At 39.8% G+C, this 13693-nt stretch overlaps 1 protein-coding gene across 2 annotated transcripts in view; it reads left to right on the top strand.

The window, feature by feature from the left end:
* Positions 1-13693, top strand: part of BMPR1B (bone morphogenetic protein receptor type 1B) — a 258845-nt gene that overhangs the window by 211003 nt on the left and 34149 nt on the right. For both annotated transcript variants that reach the window (XM_040599152.1, XM_040599162.1), the window contains one exon: positions 12090-12249. In XM_040599152.1, the coding sequence (XP_040455086.1) occupies positions 12107-12249 (143 nt within the window). In that variant the 5' untranslated portion in view covers positions 12090-12106. The remainder of the gene's footprint in view (positions 1-12089; positions 12250-13693) is intronic.

Below are 13693 nucleotides of genomic sequence, written 5' to 3'. Positions count from 1 at the left end.
AGCTCAATAGCAGAAAGATAAAAAGCTGATTAGTAACAGTAGCTATAGGTCCTCTCTAATGGTTACATACTAGCATGGTGGAAATTATAGATGTGTGTTACATGAAGTGGGTGTGACACATTAAATGACCTTGTTGTCTGGATTAAACTTCAATTGCCAGTTAGCTTTCCTTGCATTTAAGTTACAAGCAAAGTTATTTCAAGGATGTAAAATAATAATCTGTGGGTTTTTATAAAAAAAATAATATCCTTCTGTTATATATCTGTTTGAATCACAATTACAGGGAATTTTTAACAGTGATTAGTCAACTTGTAAGACAAATATCAGGATAATTAATTACTCTAAACTGTTGTCTCTACCTTGGAGTGAAATTCTTGCTCTCTTTCCACTATGGGACCAAATTTTGCTGTTCTTTGTATATAGTTTTTGTCAAGTTTCCTGTCTTTTTCTCTGACAGGCTATGATAAAACCTATGTATCCTGGTAGGTAATTCATGACCTCTTTAGTGGTCCTTTCTCTGAAAAAAAAATAATCAGAAATTACTGGTTCTATGCCATCTCTTTCAATGGTCTGTTCTCCATCAGCATTTTTTGTTTTACCTATAAAGTAAGCAAGAGGAAACCTAAAAACCATTTAAACCATCTCGTGGTTGCACTCATTGGAAAGCATGTATTGCATTGGATAAATGAGATCCAGGCCGCTGTGGTGTATCCCGTATCACAGGTAAACCCACTTTAAAGGAAGGTAGGGAGCAGAAGGCTCCAGCTCCAGTGTGCATTTCACATACTGACCTTGGAAGCAGCTGTCAACCATCTGGAAATAGTTACAAATTCTGTATTGCTCAGAATCTTTATTTTATTTGTAATTCCAGGATTTTCTTTTTTTTTTTCTTCCACCTTTCTACTGTCATATCCTATGTAGCCTGAATATTGCTTTGCGCCTGGCTGAAATAATATTGTTTGCCAGCTTACAATCAAAGGGAGTACAGAGAAAAACAGCTGAGCTGTATTAGGCAGAGGCAGTCTGGACTACATTTCTGTACTGCTGAATAACACGGCACAGGTGCAGGATTAGCCCAGCGTATGGTACTGTGTTTGCTTAGCAGAGCCCCCCGAGCCGCCCTGTGCCTCCTCACATGACTCTCATCTTCAGGGAATCTGGCAGCGATGTACAAGCCTGCGGAAGCCCAGTGTAAGTAGAAGGCTTTGCTTTTCAGCTCACAAAACACTTGTGCTTTTTTTCCCCTTTCCCCCTTTTTCTTCATTTTAACTTTTTTCTTTCCTGTGTGTTTTTATTTTATTTATTTATTATTTTTTTTAAGCCTAGTTTGAGCAGAACACTAAAGAGACTAAACCAAAACCCAACAACAAACCGATGTATTTCAGTGGGTTTTGCAGAAAGGTCAAGGAGGGAAATGCATGACTGAAAACGAAGCAGCATCATTGGTGTGCTGGTGAGATGTGAGGCAGCCCCACGGGGCAGGAGGGAGCTGGCTGCTGGTGACAGACGCTGTCTTCTGTTTGAAGCTTCAGTTCTTGTGGTGGGGGACAGACATGGAGGTTTCCTATTCCTTTGCTTGGACTGTTGGTAGTTTGTATGGTCTCAGGGATCTTCTGCAAACGTTTAGGTGTGCTTTGGTTAGTTTAGTTTTAGGGAGAGAGGTGGTAGATTTACAGAGAAAATGCAGCAGATAAAAGATCTCCTATTCCCTTTTTTGGTGAAGAATGAGGAAAAAAAAGATTTTTAGTAGACCTGGTAATTGACGTTCAGCCTGACAATGAATTTAAAAGGGTGTTTCTCTTTTTCTCCTGAAATGTGCTTTTATTTCAATCTGTGGGTTTGAAGTTAATTTAAAAATAAATGTTTTGGCAATAGTAGACCTATTTGGATGCCAGGTTTGCATTTTGAAGATGAATTACAGAGCTGGGACCAGTTTTAACCTTAGCAATAGGCACCATTCTGTCTAACTACAAAGGTACTTTGGCTATATATAGCGCGTGTGTGTATCAAAAATGTTTATTAAAATGAAGCGTCTTTTATATACATTTTAAATACTGGTTAATTGGAAATATAGCCAAACAATAGAAACACATGTACTTTATGTCCTAAAAGTTTTCATCACTGTTCAGATATGGCTGGATGCTGAAAAAAAAACCCACCTGGTTTATATTTGGCCAGAATTGTTTCTTGTTTCATAGTCTGTAGAGCAAGTTTAAGGAGAGAAAGGTGGCCATGCAGCTCTTGAAAATTTCTGGTCAAGTAGAAGAGCATGTGGGATACAAGTTTTAAGGGTCTTTGCCATTTGCTTTTCTTTCTTAGATTTTGGGGTGCTTTATGAATTGTAGTTATGAAGATGTATCCATATGACATTGGAAAAACCAAAGCAAGCAAACCCTGTGGGGCTGACGGCTAGTTCCTCCTCTTCCAGAGACCCGAGTGGGTGGGCAAACGTGGCAGCCTGCCAGCAGGGACCAGCTGATGGTGTGGCGGTGGTGTCATCGGGCACAGGTGGCGTGAGCCTCCTGCCCACCCAGACGTGAGCTCAGCAGATGCTCTGAAGTGTTCAGACAGGGAAATGCCTTTAGGCTACGCGAACACTTCAGGAAAACCATAGCACTTATGTCTGCGGTCAAAATTGATTGTTGTTTTTTCATGCATGCAATTAATTTTGGTTTGCAATAGAGATGCTTTCCTCCCTCTTTAAATGGATTTATTTGTTTTCTGTCAAAGTGAATAAGTCAATGACACTTTGTGTTGCATTCAGCCATGTTTGCAGAAGATAAGATTTGTGCCTCAGTCCTCCTTTGCGAACACAAAGATCTTCTTCATCACTTGTGATTTCTACACATGTAGTTCAAATCCTTATGCAGCGTGTGTGGGGAAGCCAACAGTGGCGGCAGTCAGTTCAGTTCGGTCCCAGCCTTGGCAGCAGAACAGGGCAAGAATTTATACTGTCACTTGCTCAATTACTTAAAACATTGCTTGGCCTGGTGACCTGGCAGGGTGGCATTTGCCTCCAGGAAGAAAAATTCTTGCATATCCTTGAGCAATTCATCCAGCAACAGTTAGTTGCTGAATGTGTGGTAAACACATGAGATTTAGGGATGCTAGTGGCATCCACCCATCAAAAATCATCAACATATGCTGGTGGTTTTTTTCAGATGCTAAATAATCTGGCCTTCTGGGAGATAGATGGGCACTTGAGGAAAAGTGGGGTGGGGAATCGTTAGGAAGTGTCATCATCCCCATGATTCGTGAAGCATTTGTGATAAACTAATCAATATACTAAATTTAAAGAAAGTTACATACGTATGGCCATAACATTATAACAAAGCTGTTAAAAATATAGCATGCTTATGCCATAAGGTAGCTATGTGACCGTTTTGTTTCTGTGAATGTCTACATTGTTTAATTTATTTTTGTGAGAAGTGAGAGGGAGCAACTCCAGTGTGGTAGGATTGAGAAAGAAGTTAGTGATTTATGAAGCAGGTTGCTCTTTAGACTGAGCTAGGGATGTGTCACATCTACTCGTGAACAGACAAACCAAGTCAGTTAGAAGGGCACTGGCACCTTTGAATAATGTTGGCACTGCCTTCTGCAAGCATGGTATGTGCACATGCTAATTATATTTTAATATACAGGTGCAGTCTTTGATGTTGGGGTGAGAATGTCTAGCTGATATTTTTATCTTCCAGGCACTATTTTTGTCTTCACTACTGGCATGGTGCTCTTGTGTTTCTTTTCATTGGAAAAGGGAACAGGAGTGACAATGATTTATTAAACTTATCTGAGAGCGCCACAGGGTCAAAGCTGTCTATTTCTTTTAAATGTCATTGTCTGAGTGCCTCAATCTAAGTATCATCTGAAATGATAAGTGAGTAGAAATCTACAGCATTGCAATCTGCCCATTGCAATCTTTAATGCTTTCCTAAAGATCAGATGGCAAAGCATAGTTTAGTACTAATGGTATCACATTGCATTGCTTCCTGCCTGGATTTCCCCCCCCCCCCCCCCCCATTGCTAGCGTTCAGAAGGGTTCTCAAGATTTCTTGTAAAGATGTTTGCATAATCTTGTGGTGGCATTCGGTGTTTGCTGCTTGGAACTGCAAGTGTATGTGAGGATTTGCAGCTTAAAAGCAGAAATAACTAGCTTTGGATGTTAACAGCAATGTCCCTGTCCTTCTTTACATAAAAAAGTTCTAAATGAAGAGCGTGGCAGACTCTGCTCTTTGTAGCCTAATATCCAGACTGCTTGTTTCACATCTTTGTATCTGAACTTCCATTCCCTGTTTTGATCAGGTGATGATCATAGCTGGGAGATGGGGTTTTGCAGCTGGCATACTTTCATGAGTATTGATTACATTTAGCTGGACATTTTCCCAAGATGCTGTTGAGGAAGAGATGAAAAAGTTCAGGTACCTTAAAGTGATGAGAGATAAAAATAGCTTCTTTCAAAGAAACTGCTCCAGCAATTTCACTGAAATAATTTTTTCCCCTGTGGTAAGGAGTATTGAAAGTCCAATGAAGACATGGGACTATCCTTGAATGTGCCTTTGTACACTGTACATACTCAGTAGCTTATCTTCTATCCGAAGCTATCCTGCAAAATAAGTGTAGGCACTTGATATGAACCAGCTTGATAAATGAAATAATATATGAGGCAATACCACCATAGGAAGCTTAGATTTCTGCGTGCTGTCTCACAGAGCTAGGCTAGTGTGGCTTTGAAATAAAAATCCCTTTCTAATTATTTTGTGGTACCTTAAATACTAACACTGAGGAGATCAGAAGAAGTCTGCTCTAGCTGCACCTGCATCTCCTCTGGTTGGTTTGTGACACTCTGTTATGACTCAAAATCCTTATGGTTATGAAGTTATAAGAGTCAGTCATTCTCAGATCATGTCTTGGATCTCTACCTTAGTATTCCTGAAATATCTGTATCTCACTGTTCTAGTTTTATTACCTGTTATCCTCATACATGCATCAAACAGTAGTGCTTTTATACAGATGTTTGCAAAATGTTTATTCATTTTGAATTGTACAAGAAAACACAATTCAGAAAATAATAGTGGTAGCCCAAACATATTTTACCTTTGCTGTGTAAAATGTGGCTCTTGAAAAGAGATTAAAAACAAAGAAAATACATTATCTGAATGAGAATTATGTGAAATACTTTTTCATTCATCTTTGCAAATATTAAAAACTTAAATTTTAAAAGCTTTTCTTCATCATGGAAGATTTATACATGGAACCAAAGGATTGTGCAAAGTTGAACTGAGAGATTCAACAGAGCTGGGGAATTACAGTGGGTAGGGTAGACTTTACTGAGTCCAGGCTGCCAGGCTGAAATACTTCGCATGTGGTGTTCCTTTGGAAATTTTAAAGTCTTTCTTTGTGCTTTTTTTCTATTCTGTTGTTATGCTATCTCATGCCATGAAAAATGTGCCAACCAATTCTCGTTTTCTTCCAAATGAAAAACACGCCAAAAGATTAACTGTGGATAGCAGAAATGAGAGGAAACCAGGAAAACGTAACACTCAGTCAAACTGTAATGGAATGGTGGACAGCAGGTTACACGTGCCTTTGCCATGGGCTATGGCACCAAAGAAGCCTTTGTATTTGTAACTTGCGAGTAGTACAGTATGAGTATTAATTTGAAGGGTCTTGTCTCAGTGGCTTTGTCACAGGTTGTTACATTCCATGCTGAACTTAATTTAGCTCATAATGTCATATGTGATTAAGATGGTTTAATCAGACTTTCTGGACTAGATTGCTTATCCTTTTCAAACCAAATGCAAAAGCAATTTTTGAAAAATAGGTAACCGTATTGGCACTCAGTGACAATTCTATGAATATGGACAGAAACAGTTTTTAGGAAAGTTACCTGCACGGATTGTTTAAAATTGCATGAGATTGTAAGCCTTATTTGTTTGCATAATGAAGGGAAGCAAAACTACCTCCCAATTTTGAAATACACAGATGAGAAGGAACAATATGTAGGCTCTACATACTCTGATGTACAAGAAATCCGGCACAGATCATAAGTGAAGCAAATCATACTTGATAAGCCCAACAATGCTACAATTTTTTTAGTATACCTAAAAAAAAATACTATTTTTTTAATATGTATTATTATACATATATATATAAGAAACACACAGTGGATGTATATCAGGGTACAGCTATCTTCAAACACCATTTGATACCAACCTCAGTTTGGTCTCGCTAGTGCAATATAGTCACACACTGTGAAAAGGAAAGCATGTTGTTTTCATTTTTTCTGGTGGTTTTATTTGGTTTGATTTTGTTTATGGTGGTTTTGGATCAAAAATATGCAGTTGTCTGCATCTGACCTTTCCTTGAGTTTTATGGCAGCCTTGAATATCCAGCAAAGGGAAACTGTCATGATCCATTTTTCCTTCTCTGTTATGTGATTGTCACCAATAAAAAGTGTTTTACTGTTACCTCTTGACTATTTTACACAGTAGATCGGGTTGTGTAATTTATTTCAACTTCTTGAACTGCACTGTGTTTTCATTGCTGACTGTTTGCCAAAAAAATATCCCATGGAAATTCTTTTATCTGATGACTGTAAAGTACAGTGAGTTAGCAGTTAGTTATTTCCCTTTCTCTTAAAACAATCATGTCAATGGTATAACCCTGGCCCGGTGGGAAGTCATCAGGCTGTAGTTTATGATACAGCGTAGGAAACTCTAGCAGGGTGTTGCATGATAGTTTCATATTTTAGTAGAAGTATGATTTGAGGAAAAGCATACTTAACTGTGTAGGCTAGTGCAGGGTACAGATGAAGTAACCTTGTGGTTTAAAATTTCCATCCAACGGCTTTATCAAGTTGAGTGATTTTCTTTCGAGCTTTGGGTGGGGTTTTTTGTTTTGGTTTGGGGTTGTTTTGGTTTTTTTAATTACTGTTCTGACAGTTTTGTATGAGTATACTTAATTTCCAGTCCAAAGCAACAGTTGAAACAGCCATTCCATGGTGATCAAAGCTTCCTAGGTGTGTACCTTCTCTGAAGCAGTAAGCATCGCTCTCCATCAGTGGGTGTTGTTGCTAGACACACATTGTTGTTACTGGCCTGGGAAGTTGTGAATGGATGGTACTGCATTAATCTGAGGCTTCAAATACCACATGTGGAAAGAGGAGTGAGCACAGCACACTGTTGGGTTTTTTTTTGTTGGTTTGGGGGTTTTTTTGTTTGGGTTTTTTTTTGGCCTGAACAGACTTGTTTGTGGCCCTTAGCATCTGTTTCAGGAAGAAGCAAGTCTGACTTTTACTCCTGACAAACCCATGCAAAGTCATGGGAGATCTACTTTTTCATGGCATATACAGTACATAAATCACACAGCTGTGGCACAAAAATCAAACTGTTAAGATAACTATTGCTAATTATTCATCCTCTGGGAACAGGATGGCTTAATATTTGGACTGCAGAATACAGAGTAATAGAATACAGAGCTTTTCACCTCCTACATTACCAGACTTGTTGAATCAGAGCAGTGCCCAAAAGTCATTACCAGCTGGTGGCTGTGGGCCGGTGTGAAATGAGTTATTGGGCTTTACCCAGATTCTAGTGGAGAAATTCCTGTCCAAATCACATAACTGTGGCTGCAGTTGGCAGGGACTGGAGTGCTTATTGGCAGCCATGGCAGAGACCTTGAGGACTGAATGTACACTAAGAGATGGGCTCTCTAGATCAAATTTGTTTTGCACCTACACGAGTCAGTGCAAAAGCTTAAACAGGCAATTTTTCTTTTGTGAGGTACCACTGTCTGCAGACCTGTCAAACCAACATTAAACAGCATTATTTAAAACTGAGCTATAATTAATCCTGATGGTTACTTGACTGTGATTGTGGAGTGGGGTCCTGCGATCACTTCTCTCTGATTTAAAAAAAAATGATAGGAAAAAACCCTGAAAAAACATGAAAGGGCTTGCCACATGAGCAAGTTCATATTTCAGTGAGAAAGTTTAGTGCTCATAGAATACCATGAAGTCTAGGAGGGATGGGAAGCAAAATGGAAGAATATATCTAAGAAGAATCATTTGTTGGCATGGAGGTTAGTAGGGGTTTAAACTAGACATTAGTCATTCTCATGGTCATCAAGGATAGTGCTTTCATTTTACAGCACTTTATTTTCCTTCTCCTGGCTTCAGAATCTTTGTAGACGTGCCTTTCTGTAAAGGAGCTCAGGTGAAACAAAGCTTGGAGACATACACACACAAACGCATTTGGAAAAAACAGTAGCATGCTGCTTGTGAGCACACAGGCCCCATTCTCAGGTAGAGAATTACAACAGATGCCATCACATCACAATTCTGAGTGGTCCCAGTCCTACAGGAAAAAAATTCTCAGGAGCTGTACTCCAAAGAGACATAAAAGCCCTGGTGGCCACCTGCCTGCACTTATGGTGGAAGGTGCTTTGTACATGCTAGTGAATTATAGTGGAAAAGGAGCGGTAAGCTGAGAAAAAAAATCAACTAAATTTGAAGGAGGTATACAAGGCTGACGGTAACCTTCAGGCTTTCAACTGTTTTGATTAATTCCCTGATGCAGTCGGTAAGTTTCTCAGCAGACTACTATAACCATATTTCAGATATCCCTGTTTTTCTGCAGTTGTCCCAAACTGTGCTCAGTTCATCAGAGACAGGAGGCTGGCCACAAGCACACTGCAAGAGAGCAGGCTACAGCACAAAAGCAGACAAACTTAGATAGCCTGAAATCCCTTGCTTTCAGGGCACTTGGACATAGCTCCTCAGGAGAGATTTCAAAACCCAAAGGGCTTCTAAACCCTAGACAGAGCCAGGGCTGCATGACCAACATGTGCTAATTACAGCACAGCAGCAAATACAAGAGGGGTAGGCTGTTCACCATCCCAAACTGTGCAAGTTTACACCTGAAATCAGGAGGAACTTGTTGCCGATCTTGAAAACTCTTCTGGGTTTTTTCCTACATATTACATTTTGGGGAAGGGACTGCTGAAAAATCTGTCTGCTCCAAAGTCAGACATAGAAGTCAAAAGGGCTTGTCAAAACTCCACTCCGAGTGGAAAAAGAAGAGTTCTTGTGTGTTCCATGGTCATCTGTTGGGTGGGACATCTGAATTGTAGAGACTAAAGATCTGCCCAGTTTATTAGCTGGCAGCCAGGAATTTAAGGTATGAAAAGAAAAGAGAATGGAGTGAGAAGAATTGGTTTTTTTTTTTAGAAGATAGGAAAGGGCCTGGTTGAAAGTATCTTACTCCTACCTCTTTTAATTTCATTTCATTTGATGTAGAATTGCAATGATTTTACACTAGTTTTGTCCCTGGGCATTAGTTGAAAGTAAAATCCTAGTTTACATCCCTGTTTCAAGCTCTTGGAAAGTAAAAATTTGAATGCTAGACTATTTGTCCTAATTTTTCTTAAAAACTAAGGTACATATCTAAGTAGCCACCTGTGATGCTTTGATGGTACTTCAGATTTCTGATTCTAATCAAGCGTCTCCCACCTGTCCCATTTTAACTATGACTACAACCAACCCGGTCTAGGGATGTAAGCTATGTCAGGTTCTGCAGAAGCTGTTCATGATCACATCCTTGCTGAGTGATGGGCAAAGATTTCATTGGAATATGACTGCCTTATACATTTTTTGAAAAAAGGAATGACCCTGCAGTTGTATATATTATGAAGGTATTTAGTTGTCTAAATTTAACATTCAGGCACTTTCAAATGTGTAATGAAACCTTTCTTTCTTTTTGTGCTAGGTGTAAAATACTTCTATTTTTTGACTCCTTGCTGAGGAAAGATCCCTGCTGAAACTGTAGATAACTTGAAGTGTCATGGAAACAATACACAGAGCAAACTTTCACTCAGATGTCTCATGAGCTTGAAGTTCACTTTGTTGCCTCATGAGCTTGAACTCTGCAAATCCCTGACAGCAATATTAATAGCTGAATATTTCCCATTCGTTGGTAACAAAGTAATACAGACAAAAATTGCTGATTGAAGGAGAATTTACTTAATCTCTAATCCTGTGATTCAGGGAGCAAACATCTGTTAATAATAAGATGCACACAGGCTGCATTTTAAAGTATCATAATTATATTATGATAAAGAAACAGTGCATTTTGTTCTCTATTTTAGCACCTGCTGCATCTTAAGTTGTCCTTTTGAGTACACAGATATTCAGTGCATCTTGAGTGAACTAATTAGTTTATTTCTAATTTTGCCACATGTTAGTAAAATCGGTCTGGGACATCAACATCCAGTTGTGTTATGAATCCAATTAATATCTTGAAGCTGGGCACAAGGGTTACAGAACCCTAGTTTGTATGTGTTTTGTAACTAGTTTTCTGGTTTCACTTTAAGAAGAGGTGAACTGATTAAACATCCAGTCAGCTCTGCTAGAATACATAGGTACTGAGCAAAGATCGAGCCATATGAATTTTGTATTTCATAGTTGTATTAGTCTGATATGGTGAATGACTGTCTTCCATGTGTGTCACCTTAGTATTGTTAATATAACTATTATGCAAGGAACGTGCAAGGATTGGAAGGGTAATGTTGTTCAATAAGCTAACACTTTTTAAATGAGCTGTCCTTACATGCAAAGCCTCACCTTTCTGAGAGCTAACCTGTTTCAGCTTTCCCCTAGTTTGCTAGGGACAAGCTTGCACATTTCTTGTTACACTGAAGAAAAATAAAGCCTGTCTGCCGGTTGCTGCCAGTGCTTGTCCATTTGCAGGGCTTTCCTGCCAGAGCTGGCCCAGGAGAGAAGGGGCGTGCAGCTGGGAGGCAAGACATGCATGCTTGAGCTCAGGGCACTGGCTGGTGCCACGCACCCAGGAGCACAAGGCTGGATTTTGTTACTCCTAAGGGCATGGGCTGGTTGAACAACCCTGCTCTTCCTCCAGCCTTTCGCTTCTTCATGACCCTTCAGCCTGTTCCCGCCTCCATTGTTGCTCACCGTCCAAGCCCTGAAGTGTAGCTACTTGTTCCCATCACTTCTGCCTGTTTGTCCACTCCATCTCCCTGTAGGGAGCTGAAAAGGGTACAGTTTTCTGTCAGCTCCACAATATATCAGTCCTGATGATGGAGGTTTGGGGAAGATTTTAATTAGCACCAAAGCAGCAGTTCAGGAGCCAATCAAAATAATAATAATGCCAATTGTTTCTAAAGGCTTAACAGTAAATCAAGAATTTCAAGCCTGCTCTTCAACTAGTCTGTTGGAGACAGCTGTTTGTAAATGACTCTTTAGTAAGATTTCTTACAGGGAAGCAAAAGGAAAGTGAGAAACTGCCAGTTGAAGCTTTTCATGCTGATCTCATTTTTGTCTTTGATGCTTAAAATATTCACAGGCCCTGAAAGCTGATATTTATGAGTAGAGCTGGGGGAAGGGTGCTGTTTAAACAGCTCCTAGCCCATCACCAACATCTCTAGCTCTACTCCACCAGCTCCAATCAGAGATTCAGTACTCTGATATTTTTAGAAGTCATCACTTCCATATATTTCAGCATTGTTCATTCTAAAATACATTCTTGCCTTTTACTTTGTTTATAGATTATTTTTTTATAGAAATGAACTGGTTTTCCTTGTTTTCCCACTAATGCAATTCGGTGACAGAAAGTGCTGTTGAACTTGAAATAACATCACTTTGTTTAATTTTTGCTGAATTGCATGCCCATGTACTGCTCTGCCTGGAGTGCCATAAATCCCACTCATTTTTATAGGGTTCAGTGGATGTAGATATGTGCCAAGTATAAAGACAAAGAAAGCGCAAAGTGTAACCAAGGATTTTACCTGCATAATGCAGTAGGAAAAAACCTGTACTCTGCAATCTGAAAAGAACAACATGTGTCTTTGGCAGCAGCAGAACTGAACGTCAGCACCTTAGATCTAATGCCACTGAGGCCCAATGAGCTTCTAACATGGTGACAGTTTCAGAGGCTCCATAGAAAACCACTCTGCAGTGAACACCCAACTCAAGTAACTTTCTCAGATCTTGATGGGTAAAAGTACTTTAAAGCCTTCATTCCAAGTCTTGCAATCCAGCCTAGAACTGTTTTTCTTTTTCCCTCTCCTTATATTTATAGCAAATTTTCTAGACAACATGCCCTTGCGAAGCTCTGGCAAGTTGAGCATGGAGACCAGAAAAGAAGATGGTGAGAGCACAGCACCTGCCCCTCCGCAGAAGAAGCTGTCCTGTCAGTGCCACCACCACTGTCCTGAGGACTCAGTGAACAGCACCTGCAGGTTTGTGAGAGATTTATTTGGTGGCAAAACATGGGAAAACCTATTTGTGGAAGCTCAGCAGTCCCAAGTTGGGTGTTGCAAGTTTTGTTTAAGCAGTAATACGTAAATGAGTTGTTTACACCTTGTGTCTAAAAATGAGACTTAAGTTTTGCCTATCAGCTACATATTTATATTTTTATGTTAGGGTATTTGCATCTTTACAGTTTTAGATAATACTTGTATTAATTCATTACATATGAAATATTCTCAAGGTAGGAAATTTTTTTTAAAAGTGCATGCAGTTAATGAGAGGAGACTTGATGGAGATATATATGGAAATATCAGTAAATGCTTATAAATTCATAATCGCTCTCTATGGAACGCCATCTATAAGAACACTACTCAGTGTATGTACTTGCAATAGCTGAGCTGCCTTTTGTAGGTCCTCAAGACTGGTTTTTTTCTTGCTTCTATGCTAAAAGGAAAGTGATTGAAATGTTAAGTATTTTCTTATACTAGCTGTAGTCTTCTATTTGGTTTTGTGTTTTGAGTACTATGATTGGATTCTGCTCCCTCAAGTCCTTCTGCATACCTAGGGGAGAGGCATATCCAGCTGAGCACAGTCCTCTTGAAGGCTCAGCTTTGGTCTGTGTGGCACTGACACTGCCTGGAACAGCAGAGTTGACTGAGGGTACCTGTGGTGGGACCAGGCTGCTGTTCCCCCACCCAAAAGCAGCTCTTGCTGGACACATACTATTGCTGTTGAATGAAGGTAGTATACAAACACCTCTGTCTTGGCTTGAGGTGCATGTACAGTTTGCTTTAGCTGCAGCAAAGTAGGGCTGAGCTCTTCATGTTTCACATGTTGGTATGGTTATGAGCCTTGTAGCCTGACTTAATTCTGCTCAGCTTGCAGTTTCACACTCAAGTGTAAGTTTTGCTGACAGCTGTAAATACCATTTCCTCTTTCTGCCCTCTTCCTTCAAACCCATGCTCTAGCCAGGAGTTAGACCCAACTGCTCTCATGTGGCAATAAGTTTAAAAAGCTGTAAAAACCCACCCAGATATCAATTTGCAGGTCCCCTGCAGCATGAATCAGCCCTTTCCTGTCCCTGCCCAGCACAAGCCACTGCATTCACACATGCTGTCTCACACACGCAGTAACAGGGAGGTTGCAGATGACTTTTAAATCCATGAATTAGGAAGCACAAAGGGATCCATGTCAAAGAACCCATTGAATAAGTTTTATACTCCAGCTGGGTAGGTCTGCTATTGCATATTGCTTCGTAGGCACCATTGACCTTAAATATTTTTCATGTTACCAGGTACTATGAGTAAATGGCCTATTAAAATGGATTTGTTAATTTTTCCTCATTGTGATACTTTAAAGAATTTCTCTTCAGAATCCCCCTTGCAGCATCAAATACCAAACTTGTTTTTAGGTGTTAATGCCCAAGGATAGGCA

Source organism: Falco naumanni, chromosome 1, assembly GCF_017639655.2.
Source record: "Falco naumanni isolate bFalNau1 chromosome 1, bFalNau1.pat, whole genome shotgun sequence".
In the NCBI taxonomy this organism is placed as follows: Eukaryota; Metazoa; Chordata; class Aves; order Falconiformes; family Falconidae; genus Falco; species Falco naumanni.
The sequence above is the reverse complement of the archived record's forward strand: the minus strand, read 5'-3'. Positions and strand labels throughout refer to the sequence as shown.